The sequence below is a fragment of the Gambusia affinis genome, linkage group LG10 (genome assembly GCF_019740435.1).
Source record: "Gambusia affinis linkage group LG10, SWU_Gaff_1.0, whole genome shotgun sequence".
Lineage (NCBI taxonomy): Eukaryota > Metazoa > Chordata > Actinopteri > Cyprinodontiformes > Poeciliidae > Gambusia > Gambusia affinis.
Genome location: NC_057877.1, coordinates 25999024 through 26015213, shown reverse-complemented (window position 1 = coordinate 26015213; position 16190 = coordinate 25999024). Strand labels below are relative to the sequence as shown.

Sequence of the window (16190 nt, the reverse complement as noted above, 5' to 3'; positions counted from 1 at the left end):
GGTTCGAATATTTCAGGAACTCAATCAACCGATGAGTGAGAAGCAAAACAAAATGGGGAACTACAGGCCAACGCTGGTGGCTAAACATTTCTCTCTGAAGTTGCAATGTGAATCTGGTAATAACATGAAACCCAGCTTAACTGAGTTTTTAGTTTCACATCAGAAACCCAGATATGCTGATAGTTGTGCTTGGCAACAAGGAAACCCCTGTTGGCAAAATATGCTAATAAAACTGACAGTTAGCGTGAGTGAAAATTTGAACAAGACCTTCTGGTGACGCAAGCAGAATCAGTCGGTGCCAGATCGAGTTGTATCAATCCCCTGATCATTTGACACCAGTCTGTTGAGTTACAGCTAATTGACTTACCTTTAAAGATGTGGCAAATGAGGTTTTCCTTTTGTTTATTATATTTGAGGATTTAATCTGTACATGTCTTCATATACAAGGTGTTCAAGCATGTCTTTATGCCTTAGTACTCATGACACATCTTTAGTTCAGCTCTTTTACTTTGGCAATAGTTGATAGTCAAACAAACACATGCGTACCATTAAAATGGATTTATGTAAATCTTTCTTTTCCAATTACGAGCATGAATAGAGTTCCTACTAAATAAATACAAATCTCCTTTAATTTGTTTGCTCCAACGTAGCTCATTTATTATCACCTAGAAAAACATTCCTTACGAGACAGAGTGCCTCCCATTTAAGCTCACCAGTTTGTTAATATTTTTTTTCTTCTGGAGATTAAAGTCTTTAATAAATAATAATTCATGACTGAATCATTTGTCTTTGTTCTCAGAAGATATAATATCTTATTCTGCATAAACCCCCTTAATGAGGACTTTCAGCATTATTTTTTGCTGTGATAAATTTTCTTTGAGTCTGGCTCTGCAGGATTACTGAGTGACATTGGCCACAGCAGGAGCTCTTTTAATATCTTTTCTCTGTTTTTTTGTCTCTGTCAGGTACATTACCCAGCAGGGGCATAAGCTGGAGGTTGGGGCACCTCGACCACCTGCCACTGTCACCAATGCTGTGTCATGGCGGTCAGAGGGCATCAAGTACAGGAAGAATGAAGTCTTCATGGATGTTATAGAGTCTGTAAATCTTCTGGTGAGACCATTTCTTACTTTGATAGAAATCCTTACTATGAAAACGTCTCTACTTTTGGTATAAATATTTATTTACATATTTTATGCTTTCAAACAGTGTAAATTTAAGCTATTTTTTGATTATTTTAAATTACCTTTGGTAATAGACAGTAGCCGTAGGACCAAAAACTAATGCTTAACAGTAACTGTAATAAAATAAAAGCAGGTTTTGAATTACATATTTCATTTTTTTCCCACAGTTTTTTTTTTCTGCTGCCTTTAGAACAGTCTAAAATCTGGAGTTGGGATGCACAGCAGAGGCTATAGAGGGCTATTTTATTTACTTCATGACTTACAACAACCTCCAAAGAAATGGATCAGATGTACATACATGTACATGTTGTCTTTTCAAAACTTGGATAATCTCAACTACAGTGAAATGCCGTATTTCATGTATTGCAGAAACAACGGCAGTTTTGTACTAGTTGAGATAAAACTAATGAAGTATCTTTGATATTGTCTCCTATATGAGTAGGAATTACATGGCAACATAAAAATAGATTATTATGATCTAACATCTAAATCTTTTTCCTTATTAATTCTTTTTTTAACCTTTTGCCTACAAAATGTTTAATTTTGCACACCATTTATGTCCTCAAAAAATTAATAAAATGTGCATACTGTGGGGATAAAAGTAACATTTATTGATGTAAATTGTTTTTTTTGTGCTGTTTCTAGGTGAACGCCAATGGCAGTGTCCTGCGCAGTGAAATAGTGGGCAGCATCAAGCTAAAAGTCGTCCTTTCCGGAATGCCTGAACTCAGACTGGGACTCAATGACAAAGTGTTGTTTGAGCTCACCGGCAGTAAGTATCGGTTAAGTGCTCAGAGTCCGTTGTGTCTCTAAAAATATTTTTAACAGTAGTGGCCTAAAACAAAATGGCACCTCATTTTAATATGAGGTGTCAAAATGAAAGTAGGAACTTCATGTGCTTTGGCAGTGGAAGCAGTTTTGTGCTTTGAAATAGTTGTGTAGTGATGGATTGTGTGAAGGTTCATGTACAGTGAGCAACGCTTCTGGAGTCTAGCCAGGTGTCAAACAGTAGCAAGAAAACCATTTCTCTCCAAGAAAAACATTCAGAATAGACATGAAGAAACAAATTACTGAAAACAGTCATGAGCAAATAAGGGGATCAAAACATTTCTCTAAAGCCATTTCTCGAATGATCCACGGACACTTTGATGATAAACATTTTCTTCATTTATTTACATTTTTTTCACATTGACAGGATGGTAAGGAAGTTTTTCTGTTTTGAATACCATTAAGAACCTATTTTTAGTCTGTATTCAGGAGTCCGTCAGAATTTGGCCCAGAAGATCATTTTCAGTTTGGAACCCTTTCAAACAAACCAAAAAAAACCCAAAAAAAAAAACCTTCTGTGTACCATTGAAACAAGCTGATCTGTTAGGCTTAATATTTTGTAACCACACCTGATTCTTATATCTTTATAGCATTTTGAGTTTTATTTACGTGACTAGCTGTAGCTCTTCTCTTTAACCAAATATTAAGACTGAATGTAGAATGTAGTTTTTTTTTTCTTTAAATCACGTATTACTAAAATAAATGTCTCCCATTTAGTGTTATATCATTTTTAGAAGTTAGTTATGAATTATCATCATATCAAATTATCATTTTTATAATTTCTTTATGAAAGATTGATATGGCGTACTAAGCAAGAATTCTATAAAGTTACACATCCTTTTTAATACTGCTTCTCGACATTTAAAAATTCATAAGTGAATAAACACTGGCAGGTTGTGTTAGTGACAGGAAGGAATTTACAAATTAAAATATGTAATTGCTTACATAATTGCTTTGTAGGTGTAATTTGGAATGCAAAATATATGCAAGTTAATAATGACAGAAACCAACTCGCACTCACCTTGAACCCACCTTCACTCCCAGCCTCCTTTTTCTGTCGTACTCCCAGGCTTTGCTTTTCTTTTCCATCTACCCCCCTCGTCTCTGCCAAGAAATTTCTACCTTCATTGTTTCCCACAGCTACATCTTTCCTTCCCAATTCCCTCAGCATCCTCCTCTTCCTCCCCTCCGTAGCCTACATTTCTTCAGCACGCCCTTCTGCTTCTCACCGAGGAGGGAAGGCTCCATCTCTGTCTAACCTCTTTGCCACAGAGTTAATCCTCACCTCGGGCGGCAGCCCTGCAGATGAAAGGTGAGGGTTTGTGGCTATCTGACGTCTCTCTGGAATGTCTGCAGTTCACAACATCCACCGCTCCCTCCACCCCCCGCTGCATGTTGCAATGTAGCAAATAACATATCGCCTTAGAAATGCTGATCAGGAATGATGATCAAACACTCTGGGAGATATCCATGCAGACTCTCCGGGAATATTAATAGAAACATCAGTCTCACTTATCGTTTGCACTCAGACATGTTTTTGTTTTTCATTGTATAAAGTTACACAAAGAAATACAATTCCTATATATATATATATATATATATGTATGTGTGTGTGTGTCATTTCTAAATATTCTCTTTAAATCATCTGTAGTGTTTTGCATTCAGACTTGTTAGACATGGGAGTGAGTGTATAAATCATTTATTGCTGCCCTCTACTGGCCAAAGCCCAGAAATGCTACAACACAGAACTTGGATAAGAAAATATATTTTTTTTAATTGACAATGTTCTATTTCACTGCAACATTCATTGTTTAAGTCATATATTAATTAAGTCTAATTCTTTAATTCATTTTTCCAGCAAAGACCTGGTTGAAATGTACTACTGAAACAGCATAATAAGTCAAAAATCAGATATTTGGGTATTTATACGGTTCCAAACGTAGCTTAAATTCACTCGGTAAAAAGTGAGTGGCAGGGGTTAAGCACAAGCCACATATGGAGCCCTTAGTCCTCGATGCCGCTGTAGCAGGTTCAATTCCCGGCCTGGCAACCTTTGCCGGGTGTCTTTCCCCGAGTCGGAATTTAAAGCTATGCCTAGATGACATTTTAAAATAATTTTTAAATAATTTTAAAAATGAAAAGTGAAAACACATTGTTCACAATCAATAAGAACAAGATCTACAGAAGAAAATTCACATTCTTGTTGTGAAAACAGTCACTTCCACAGCCCAGACAAATGCAAGATGGATGGAAGATCGACCAAATGTCAATGCAAACAGGTTTCCTGTGAAAGGCAGACCCGATTATGTTCCAACTGTCTACTTCTGTGCACTAAGAGCATGGAAACAGGTGTGCGTGGCCTTAAGGTGGACCACAAGGGACTTGGCTGCTTCGCCGATCCCCCGCTGAAACAAAAACACACATTTATCTTGTTCTCTGGCCCCTAACATATGAGCAATGACAAGCAATGAAGAGCGTTCCATATGACCTTTCCTTTCTCTCTTGTGCTGATGATGTATGGAAGGTATGGTCTGTGTGTTGCTTACTTAAAAAAAACAAAAAACAAAAAAACAAGGACAGAAGCATTTTCAAAGGGCTCCCCTTCATTTCCTAACTAAAAGAGCTGTAGTCAGTTTAGACCTGACCTCATCCAGTCCCGACTTCAGGGAATGTCACACACATGCAAGCACGCGAACACCCACACAAACCCAAATCAATAGAGAAACAGGCAATTTTCTCACATCTGCTGAGACAGGCGATGCATAAACCTTTGCACGTACGCCGACTCAAGAGGACAATGAAGAAGGTAGCTGCATACGAAAATATGCACACATGCTCATACGCTTTCTCTCAGACAGCCCTAAGTGCTGGTCCAGAGTTGCATTCAGAGCAGGTAAGGCAGGTTTTGGCTGACTGTTCAATGGGAGGATTTAGCCAAGGGCCCACAGACCCACAGTCATTACAGCCTTTTTCCACAACTCAGCAGCCTCTATTAACCACAGTGGATGGGAGCGCTAGGCTTTCAGCTTCACACTACAGATACAGACTTTCAAGAGGTTGAGTGTTACATTTTACAGACTCACACTTTTCCACTGCCTGTAGGAAGAATATTTAGTGGAAATTTTTTAGTTGAATCACATCAAAGTTTTGCCACAAAGTTTTAAACATTTTAAAACTTATAATATGGGAAGGTAATGCAAATGATTAATAAGCTACAAACAATTGTCTTTGCTTAAATTTATTTACAGGGTGTATGCAGGTGCTAGAAGTCATGTTGGAAATCCTCAATTAGGTGTTTTTTTTAAGTGGAATGTGTTTGATTTATGTATAAAGACCTTGAAAGTGATTGGTATTCTATTTGCAGAGATTTTGTAATAATGTACAATCTAACATTTGATACAAAATCTGAATTTGGAAAATGTTATTTACATTTTAACAAATATTTTCATACAGCTAATAACATTTTCTTTCTCTCTCTCTGAACTTTGCGTGGCTTAGGTTTGTTGGATTTACTAAAATTATTAATATTTGCTAAATGCCAGAAAACATAGCAAGGAAATTTAAAATTTTATTTTTGAATATTTATTATTCCAAATGGCTCAGTGACTTATTGATCTGTGTTACTGAATGAAAGATTGTCTTATTTTTTATACATTAAACAGTGTTATTGAAATTGGGAGATTTTTTTGTTGAATTTGTTTTCTGACCAGTCAGATGGGTGTGTGAGAGAGATATTTCAAAACCTAGAATTTTGTTATATTTTAGTGTACGTTGTCCCTGCTGTGGACTGTAGAATACTATCAAAAGACATGATCAATAGCAGTAAGTAACGATCAACATACCTTAACAACGTACCTTGAAGATACTTTAAGTTTTAAAAATTGAGGTTGAAATTTTATATTGTGGAAATAACTATATTTTTCAGTGGGGCTGAGGGAATGATAGCAGAAGGTATCAAGGGCAAGATGTCTCCATTTTTAGGGCTGCAAACTATTTGTATAGTCGGGAAGGAAATGGGGGAGGGGCAGATAGATATGGAAGAATAATACTCTTACCGTGCATGTTAGGTGGAGTGCATGTTGGTTGGTCATTACCTTGACCTTGATTCACTCCCCTAGGACTGCGTTAAATCTTTTTGTTTGTGTGTGTTGTGGCAGGAGAGAAGAGCAAGACAGTGGAGCTGGAAGACGTGAAGTTTCATCAGTGCGTCCGTCTGTCGCGCTTTGAGAACGACCGGACCATCTCTTTCATCCCCCCTGATGGCGAGAGCGAGCTCATGTCGTACCGCCTCAACACAACAGTGAGTGGACCCACAAACAAATCTGTCCTCATAAAGAGCGCACATACCAACAACCACCTGCAGTTTACCAGAGCCAAGAACACATGAATTATTCACCTCATTCAGTGCCGAGCCTCGGATACCTGCATCACAGCCACATCTGTGTTTATCCAGAAAATATTTTCCTTCCTCTACTTCTGCTTATGTTTGTAGTGGCAATAACAAGACAAAGTGTGCAAATCTTAACCACTTTTTAAACAAGTTTTCTGTTGTTTTGGTTTTTAAGATTTTCTTATATAAATCATGTTATTTTTGTGTGACTGATGTTTCAGCACAGTATGTTAGACAATTTCTAAAAGCTTACGCAATTTACAAAGACAAGTCAAAAAGCTATCACCTAAATAAGAATAAAGGGGTGTGTTTTTTTTATCGTTTTATGAAAATCTTTTGGAATATGAGCGCTCTCAACTGTTGTATCTTTTTATCATGAAACTTTTTAAATGAAACTTAAAGGGGAAAACTGCAGGCTTCAGACTGCAGTAGCTCAAAGTCGTCAGGGAGAAGTAGATTTCACATTCATTTCTGTAAAAGAACAGAACCTTCTTCCCTGTTCAAACGAAATGCAGCAAGCATATTTTTTTTTAACCCTTTTATTTATTCAGTTCTTTTCGCAATCTTTTATTGGATCATTGATAAGGTTTGGTCCCTGCTCCATTGTATTTTTCATTTATTTTATTTAGCTGCTGTTTAATATGCACAATAGGCGCCTCCATTATGTGAGCATCATTAAATGAATGATGAATCGCTGGTGTAAAATGCACAAGAAACCATGAACAGCTTTCATAACATTTATAATTATATGCTATACTAGGATAGTTTAAATGAAACTTAAAGGGGAAAACTGCAGGCTTCAGACTGCAGTAGCTCAAAGTCGTCAGGGAGAAGTAGATTTCACACACATTTATTTCTGTAAAAGAACAGAACCTTCTTCCCTGTTCAAACAAAATGCAGCAAGCATATTTTTTTTAACCCTTTTATTTATTCAGTTCTTTTCGCAATCTTTTATTGGATCATTGATAAGGTTTGGTCCCTTCCTCTACTTCTGCTTTTTTTCATTTATTTTATTTAGCTGCTGTTTAATATCATTGACCTGCATTATGTGAGCATCATTAGAAACATAGCAATAATAAAAAGCCGGTGTGTATTGACCTGGATTTGTTGTGCTCTGTCAGACATTTGCTAAAAGGTCTCCTGTGCTATAATCCTGACTGAAATGTTTACTGCTTTTAATTTATTCCATTTTACAAGCACAGCATGTTTCCTCTCTTGTCCACTCTGTTACTAATGTGATGTTTTCAGTGCAATGCACTCCTGCTCTTGTGACCTTGCTCACCTGGATTTGTTGTGCTCTGTCAGACATTTGCTAAAAGGTCTCCTGTGCTATAATCCTGACTGAAATGTTTACTGCTTTTAATTTATTCATTTTGAAGGTAAGCACAAGTGACAAAAATAAGCAGTGCTTCACCACAATGTATTTTTTTCAGGATTTTATGTGAGATTAACACAAAGAAGTGCAACAATGTATCATTGAAAAAATATCCCAACATTATTTTTCTATTTTTACTGTGGATCATGGGTTTATTTAGATCCCTTTGGTCTGATATTCAGAATATTAGTAAGCAAACGGCACCTGACAGGTTTTAGGGATAATATTTTAAAGCAATTATGTTTAGCTTGAATAACAATATCCCAAGCTTTAAATGTCTTACAGAAGACTGTCCAATCATGAATAATGCAAAAAGTATAAGGAGCCCCTTGGAAATGAGGTGATACATGTTAAGGGGTTATCCTTGAAACAAATAAATAAAATAAAAATAATAAGTACAGCAAATCGGCAAGCCAAACAAAAAGATGAAAAGATGAATGGAGTAAACTTGTTGGAGGCTGAAAACAATTTGAGACTGGAGCAGCAGGACAACAGCCTAGTCAAAGTCCTGACACAAATGCAAGTTAAAATCTGTGGCGAGACTTGAATTGCTGGGCAAAAACTCTCAATCAGTCTGAGCTGGAGCTACTTTGCAGAAAATAATTAATTTCTGTAGGCTACATTGTAAAGATGAGAAAGTTTCCAAAAGACTTGTAGCCGTAATTGCCACTGAGAAATGGTTCAATAAGGCTTGGACTGTAAAACAGTAACTCATGACATTTTTGCATATTTTTTTTAATTTACAAAATAAATAAAAAATTAATTTAGTGGAAAATTTTTGTAAATTTTCCACTAATTTACAAAAAGGTGGAAAATTTTATTTATTCCTTAATAAAATAAATAAAAATAATAATCACCTTCTCCTTCATTTAATTTCTTTCTAGTATGTTTGAGACTAAATGGATTTCCATTCACCATCTGTTTGATGCCTTGAAGGCCACTTACACTGTACAATCTTTAGGATGTAATTCATTCAAAATCTCTTGGATGACCTTTGAACTCTGTCCTCTGTCACCCTCTATAGGCCCGTAGTCAATTTAAAAGTCGCTCCACTGCCAACAATGTGTCCATTATGGTGCCGGTGCCCAGTGACGCTGACTCACCCAAGTTCAAGACCAGCACCGGCAGCGCCAAGTGGGTGCCTGAGAAGAGCGCAGTGCAGTGGAACATCAAATCCTTCCCTGTTAGTGTCAAATACTTATTTTCCTAAGTCACTTAAATACACATGTAAACATAACAAGATGTATTTACACAATGTTCACTGCAGGTGGTGCAAAGTCTGCTTTTTTCTTTTGTTGTGCCATTATCTTCCTTTATATTTTTAAAATACTGAAGACAATTCTATTTACACACTATTTAGGCTTGTGACAAAGTGAAGCTGTTGTGTTTAGATACACAGGATGCATTGCCTGTTCTCTTCACATGCATTTTATCTTCTTCCTCTCTGTTTTACTGGTAATCTGCATTTTACTGGTATATTTTGCTTTAAAGCCTGTTTAAATTAATTTCTTAAAAAAACTTAAAATAAAAGAACTTAATGCCCATTATTTCAGTTGAGACTCCTTTTATCTGTCAACTTGTGATATCTTCTCTGTAATTTATTAAACCTTCAGCCTGTCAGGAAGGGCTAGGAATTACCGATGTGGTTTTGTTATCCAGCTCATGTGTAACGTCCATGCTATTATTCACCTTTGAACGCTGTAAAATTGCATATTCTCCCAGACAGCCTCAGTTAACAAGAAATTAATGAAGGAGTTTGAGGAAACAAACAAAGCAGTGGCTGGTTGAATTCATCAGCTACATTCACTTGCAAGCAGCATCAGTCTAAATGTTACAACCCTGTATAAACCTGCTCTAAAAATACCATTTTACCTAAAAGAATCTACTAGAAATGTATGCATCTACAATTTAAATGTAATTTTTATCAATAATTTAAAGATATTTAGAAATATCTTTAAATTGTGTTTTTCTTTATTTTGTGTAAAAACACAAGGTTATAAAAATCTGCAATCTTATTATCTAACTATTAATCACCCTGCTGTGACAGTTGGGGGACTGCATGACTGCACAATTTTCCTGCCAGATTTGAAGTCATTATTTCCTCTCTACATGGGATGAATATTAAACGTCCAAAGAAACGTATGTCATTTGAAAGGTTTTAAAGTCAGAACTGACAATAATTGATGTCCAGGCAATAAAACCAAAGTACAGCGTGATAAAGTCAGTGTTGTGATAATGTTCTGAAGAATGATTAACAGTTTTTATGTGTCTCTTGTGGAGCATTATTTGCCAAAAGTTCTATAAAATGATTCACCTTGTTATGACTGAGGAAGTTGTCTTGACTTACCATAAATGCAGTTTTTTTTTTTCCTTGTGTAAAATATCTGAAGTTTACAAGACTCTGTATCATCTGAATGTCGGTAACCAATGTGTTGCCTTGTCTTTGTTTCTGTTTCAGGGCGGGAAGGAGTATGTGATGCGGGCCCACTTTGGGCTGCCCAGTGTAGAGAGCGGCGAGTTGGAAGCAAAGAGACCAATCACAGTTGATTTTGAGATCCCTTATTTCACAGTCTCTGGGATTCAGGTAGAGCTCCTCAGGAACAAGTTTCTTATCTTGAACAAGACTTTATGGGTGAAGTAAAATGTTTGCATCTACTTGGTCTTTTTTTGGTTAGTTCATATCACACTAAACACTAGAAAAATACACTGTGTCAACAATCATTAGAAAAAGTGAGCATCACTTGAATATCTGGATTTATTTGTGTGGCCTCAGTACATCAACACCGGTATCAGGATGTACATAATTAGTAAGCAGCTTCTGTTCCTCAGGTAAAAAAGGCTCTAAAATTGATTTAACTGAGGTTGCACTATTCAGACTTCCAAGATTTTGGGGAGGAAAACTATAACTAACTAAGTAACTATTTGTTACAAATAGTCAACAGAACTATGAGAAATGTATTGTATAAAATAAATGACACAACTTATCTGCCAAACATGTGACCTATTCTGCTCCACAGCTTATATTTCAGAACTGCAACCTACTAAAACTACAAGATGTTCAATGCTTAGTGATATGACCAAGGGGAAGAAGGCTAATTTCTGGTCTACACCAAACATGAAATAACAATATCCAAAATATTTGAAGATGCAGTTGTCAAAGTTTTTTGCACCAGTGAGATATAAGTGACTCTTGACGGATCAAATGAAAGGGGCCGTGGCTGGATCAATAACGGTACTATTAAGAACTTGTGGGTTTCTCTGAAACAGGAGATTCATGGAGGAAAACAGTCAACCACTTTGAACAGTGTATGGGAGGCTGTGGTTGCTGCTACATAAATAGTTGATGGTCAACAGATCAAGAAACTGAGACTCCATTGGAGTTTCTGTTGCTGAGGGGGAAATAGTAGCTGTCCAGGACACTGATTTTTATTTATTTTTTTTTTTTACATAAATGTAAACAGTATAATTTACTATTCTCACTTTAACAAACTAATAAGATGAAAAAAAAATCCATTTATCTACATAATAATTCTGCACATTAATAGCTACCAAATAATTGTTGATACATAGATATTCTTCTGAAGAATCCAGAATCTCACTGTAAATATTCAGGTCTGATGTTAATGAACAATTTTAGACTGGCTGAGAGTGCTGTCTTTATTCGGTAATAAAATTAACGTGCCTAATAATTGTGCACACTCTGTAAACACTTCAGTGCATCATAAAAGTGATAGTTATTGGATTTAACGATGCACAAATTTGTTCACATCAGCTAGAAACACGCTGCTGCAGACATTATGTGAAGTTAATGGCTGAATCACAAGCTTCAAAATGAATATCTTACAGACTGTATGTCCGCTTATGTGTAAATGAGTGAAATATCTATAAATAATATGTATATTTATTCAGGTGCGCTACCTGAAGATCATAGAGAAGAGTGGCTACCAGGCGTTGCCGTGGGTGCGCTACATCACACAAAGTGGAGGTGAGAGAATAAATACTGTTACAGCTAACAATGAAATACATACACAACCCTTTCACCTGGATTCATGAGTAAACATGCATTGGATAAGATAAAGTGAGGGGTTTTTCGAAGGGAATTCTTTAAGCAAAGAGTTTTTTCTTCAAATAAAAAAAAGTTCACAAAAAGAAAGTTAAAACCTAGTGAGCAGTGATTCAGACCCCAGGCAATGCTTGAATATTAAATTTATTCAATCGATGGCCATTTGTTTGACCATCGATTTACGCATTTGTTTATCCATCCCTTTACTTTTTTGTCTGTTCATACATTTGCCCATCCATCTGCCTATATCTGCAATTCATAACATTCACAACATGTCCTCAATAAATAAAGTTTGATTGATTGGAAAAATATGGGGCTGAGGTGAAAAGAGAAATGTAATGTGATGGAATTGTGCAAGAAATGTGATCGAAATCAAATGGTTCACTTATGTTTATGTCTGATCAAAAATTAAATCAAGCAGATATTATTCTGTTCGGTGCCACCCTTGTCCTTGGGTGCCACTAAGGACAAGATCTAGAAAGTCTGATAATCTGCTCATACTGCTATACTCTTCCTTTAACATGTAGTAAAACCTTTCCTCTAAACACATTGGGTTTTTGAGAATATTACAAAGCAATTCATATGATAGGATTAGAGTCACATTAAAGTAATACTCTTCAGTATAATCCTCTGTACCACCCCACTGGGTTCATGAAGGGCACAAACAGAAATGATATGGAGATGAAGACCAAATCCCCATGCTGGCCCACTGCCAGAAATCCTTAAGTGCCAAACCTGCTATCCACAGGGACAAAAGTCATCTTTATTGCATCTGTCATATTCATTACCTGGCTTTGTCAGGAACTGAAGAGGTTGAATGATGCCAAAGAGTGCCAAAGGGCTCCCAGGGTGGCACTCTGCAAATGCCACTGCCCCTCACTCTTCCTGCTGCTACATCAGCAAGGAGCCAAAGGAGAAAGAGGAAGGGCAGGAGGGCGGCCATGAGTAAAGATGGAAGTAAGAAGAGTGATGAGAAATATGGTGACTGAAGGGAACGCTATCGCCTTACTCACTGTTGCTTCGACAGCACCGGGGGAGAGAAGGACAAGATCTAATTTCACTCACCACTACTTTCATGCTGATTAAATAATGCCCTGATACTGTAGACTGAAGGTACTGACTTATTAATGACTGAACACACATCCATCATACTTTACAGCAGTAAAGTAGTATGAAGCAATTACAGGTATAAAACATGTTGATGCTTTTTCTAATATGTACAGTCTGAAGCTTCTTCTTGCATCACATATAGGACCTATAAATGGTCAGATGGAACTATGAAACACAGACAAACACCGTATATATAAAAATAACAATGTACTCTATGATTTTAGTGTTTCTGTTAGCAGCATTACTGAGATAAACTTTAACATTTTACAATTTACAAAAAATACCCTTTACAGAAAAGCAATTTAGAATTAATATAATAAAAATCTCTAACAGAATAGTTATTTTTAAAATTTATTTAGGTTGTTTTCTAACCAAAATTGCATGGTATGATGATACATTTAGATATTTGGTCAGCCATAATCAGACTTCTAGATGTTCTAAGTTTTTTCATTTTTGTTCTGACAAAATTTTGTGTGAAATTGTGCTATGATTTTAAGAAATTGAGGCGTTTTTGGCTTCTTACATATGCATTATATGTACTATACATACACTGGGTTTTCACTGATTTGGAGGATGCTGTATATTCCAAAGTGAGGAGGTAAATAATGGCAATTAAACATTGCTTCCATAGAATTGTCCATCATTTATTTGCTTCTTAAAACAAAAGTGGATCTTGTTCATATTTCTCCATGTTCGACTCCAACAGATGGATTTTTCTTACTGCAATTCTGATGCTGAAAAATGATTTACTAGAGGTTTAGATGAACTTATCTTTCACAATAAATGTGACTTAATGTGATATTTAGATTTTATTTAGGAAACAACCTTCACTTCACTTCATTTAAACTTCATCAAATATTTAAAATATGATTTATTGGAATGCACCTACTTTGACAACACTTCTGATGGCACTTTTTGGGGCGATGCAGGAACGGCGTTAATGCTCCGCTGTTACATTTCTTGGCAGATTACCAGCTCCGGACGAACTAAAGGGCACAGCTGCTGCTGCTAGACGAATGGGTAGTTCCTCCTTCTGCCTGTCTCCGTCTCCTCTGTCTCCATTTCTCCAGCTTGGAGTCAGGAGACGACAGCTGAGGACAAGAGCAGAAGGACATGGTAACTGGAAGTCATGTCTTCTGCATTTACAATCTTCAAAGATGGAAGAAGTGTTTCATCACCTCTGACCTACATTTCATCGAAGGGTTTTCCAGGACTCTAGTGAAACATTTTTATTACATGAATAATAAATTAACAACTTTGGTTCCGACTTCTGATGCTCCACATTTAATGTCATATTTCTGTTAATTTAGCACACAATTTTAGTAAGAACTTGACATTTTAAGTGTTACTCATGATGTGATGTTTCGTATGTATAACGTAAAATAACTGATTACATGGAGCAATATAGCAGCTCTGAGCTAAAGCAGGTTTTTATTTCTAAGAGGGACATAGATAATGGAGATTTGTGATATGATAAATTTAAAATGTGCCATGTGCTTCCAATTTCTCTTCTTCAGTGGAAAACATTACCTTGTTGCTTTATGCAGGATCGTAACCACGGCTTTATATCAGTCAGCTCATTAAACTGTCAAAGTTCCCATTCCCCATATTTTTTGTCATTAATATTTCGATCACTTTGAAACATCACTGTGATACAGTTTTATCTCTGATATATATTCTGCCTGCACTGCAATAGAAGTTCAGGGCCCTGAAAATGTCTGCCATCACCACAGGCACTGTGAACATAATCCTCAGTGCACTGAAACCAACACCAGCAACCAGGTCAATGATTAATAAGGCACAATATTGTCAGAGGCATTGACTGTAAGATAAAACCCACTGACTGAGGTTATAACCTTGTCCCTGTTGTTGAAATCTGCTTTACAGCTTTGAAACTCTCCAGGAAGAAGTATGAGAAAAAAGTCTTGATCTTATCTCTTGTTTATACAGCATTATTTTATCCAGTTTGGATTCAAGCATCAAAGAACAGATGGGTTAAGAAGTCTTAACCGTGTGATGGGAAGGGCTGAGGTTGAAAAGCTTTTTTTTTTTTTTTACTTCACAAAGTTTTGACTTTGTAAACTTGTAACTCTTAGTACTGTACTATTTTCTTTCGCTGGCTTTTGACATCTGGCTTTTACAGTTTTTTGGACCCGTTTGTGATACTTAAAACTCACTCTCGTTTATAGATTTTGCATCACGATACTTCAGCTACGCTGCTTTAAACAGTTGGTTTTAGAATATTTTTACGGGCCTCTATTGCAATCAATCCTTCATACTGGATCAGAACAAACATAAGTGGGCCTTTTTTTTTAAGTGTGTGATATTGTCTGATTTATTTATCAACTGCTTGTCCATAGGAAAAAAGGGATATATTTGGAAATAAAACATTTTTTGTAACCAGTCTTGAAAGTTTACTTCCTTGCTTTTTACCAGACCAAGTCCTACTTTGTAAATAATGTCATAAAATTCCCTACGTACCATTGTTAGAAATTGACTCATTAAATTCTCCTTTCTCTGCAGAGATGATCTTCCACTGAACCATTTAGGACTCAATGTATTTAAGTTACACCTTTTGTCCATTAGTAAAAGATTGTTCTTTAAAACTACATTATTTAATTCTAATTCAGACAGTGATAGCATATTTTCTTAGACGTCTTCACCATTCATCACGCTGTTGAACGCTGTTTAGCCATCAGCTGCAGATTTATGTTTTCTATTCTGAGCAGATTTGCACACCTGGATTTGGCAGTTTATTTCTTTCCGTCTAGCAGAGCATTTTGAGCTTTGTCAAACTGAAGAGATGGGCCACTCAAAAACAGCCAGATGATTATTTTCTTTAAGTGCCTCTCAGTATATGTGTGCATTCATCCCTGTCAGCCCTGAAAAATATGTGTGTCCTAGACATGCTGTAGCACCGCCATGCTGCACTTTAGGGATGTTTAGGAGAAGTGCTGGGCATTTGTCAGTCCAACAGTAATGTGCAAAAGTCTTCAACCAGCTCTCCTTTCCACGGATTTTGCTTTAGATAACATTTAAACATTTTGGACAGTGGTTATTTATGCATTCGGAAACTGTAAAAGCACCTAAAAAGACCAAATCTGTCATTGTGCATCTGAATCATGCTAACAACACAGAGGCCTCTGAAATGCAGTCACAGGTAGTGGTTTGTTTATGTGGTGTGGGAGGGTGTGCAGGCAACGCACACCCTCTTACTAATGATGCTATTGTCTGTCAGCT

The 16190-nt window shown here is 36.5% G+C and overlaps 1 protein-coding gene across 1 annotated transcript in view; it reads left to right on the top strand.

The window, feature by feature from the left end:
- ap1m3 (adaptor related protein complex 1 subunit mu 3) overlaps positions 1 to 15353 on the top strand; it is a 31416-nt gene extending 16063 nt beyond the window's left edge. Inside the window, exons 5-12 of the mRNA XM_044129935.1 lie at positions 966 to 1113; positions 1830 to 1956; positions 6170 to 6371; positions 8273 to 8282; positions 8802 to 8960; positions 10236 to 10361; positions 11687 to 11762; positions 13918 to 15353. Coding sequence (XP_043985870.1) covers positions 966 to 1113; positions 1830 to 1956; positions 6170 to 6371; positions 8273 to 8282; positions 8802 to 8960; positions 10236 to 10361; positions 11687 to 11762; positions 13918 to 13940 — 871 coding nt within the window. The 3' untranslated portion in view covers positions 13941 to 15353. The remainder of the gene's footprint in view (positions 1 to 965; positions 1114 to 1829; positions 1957 to 6169; positions 6372 to 8272; positions 8283 to 8801; positions 8961 to 10235; positions 10362 to 11686; positions 11763 to 13917) is intronic.
- The last annotated feature ends 837 nt before the right edge of the window (positions 15354 to 16190 follow it).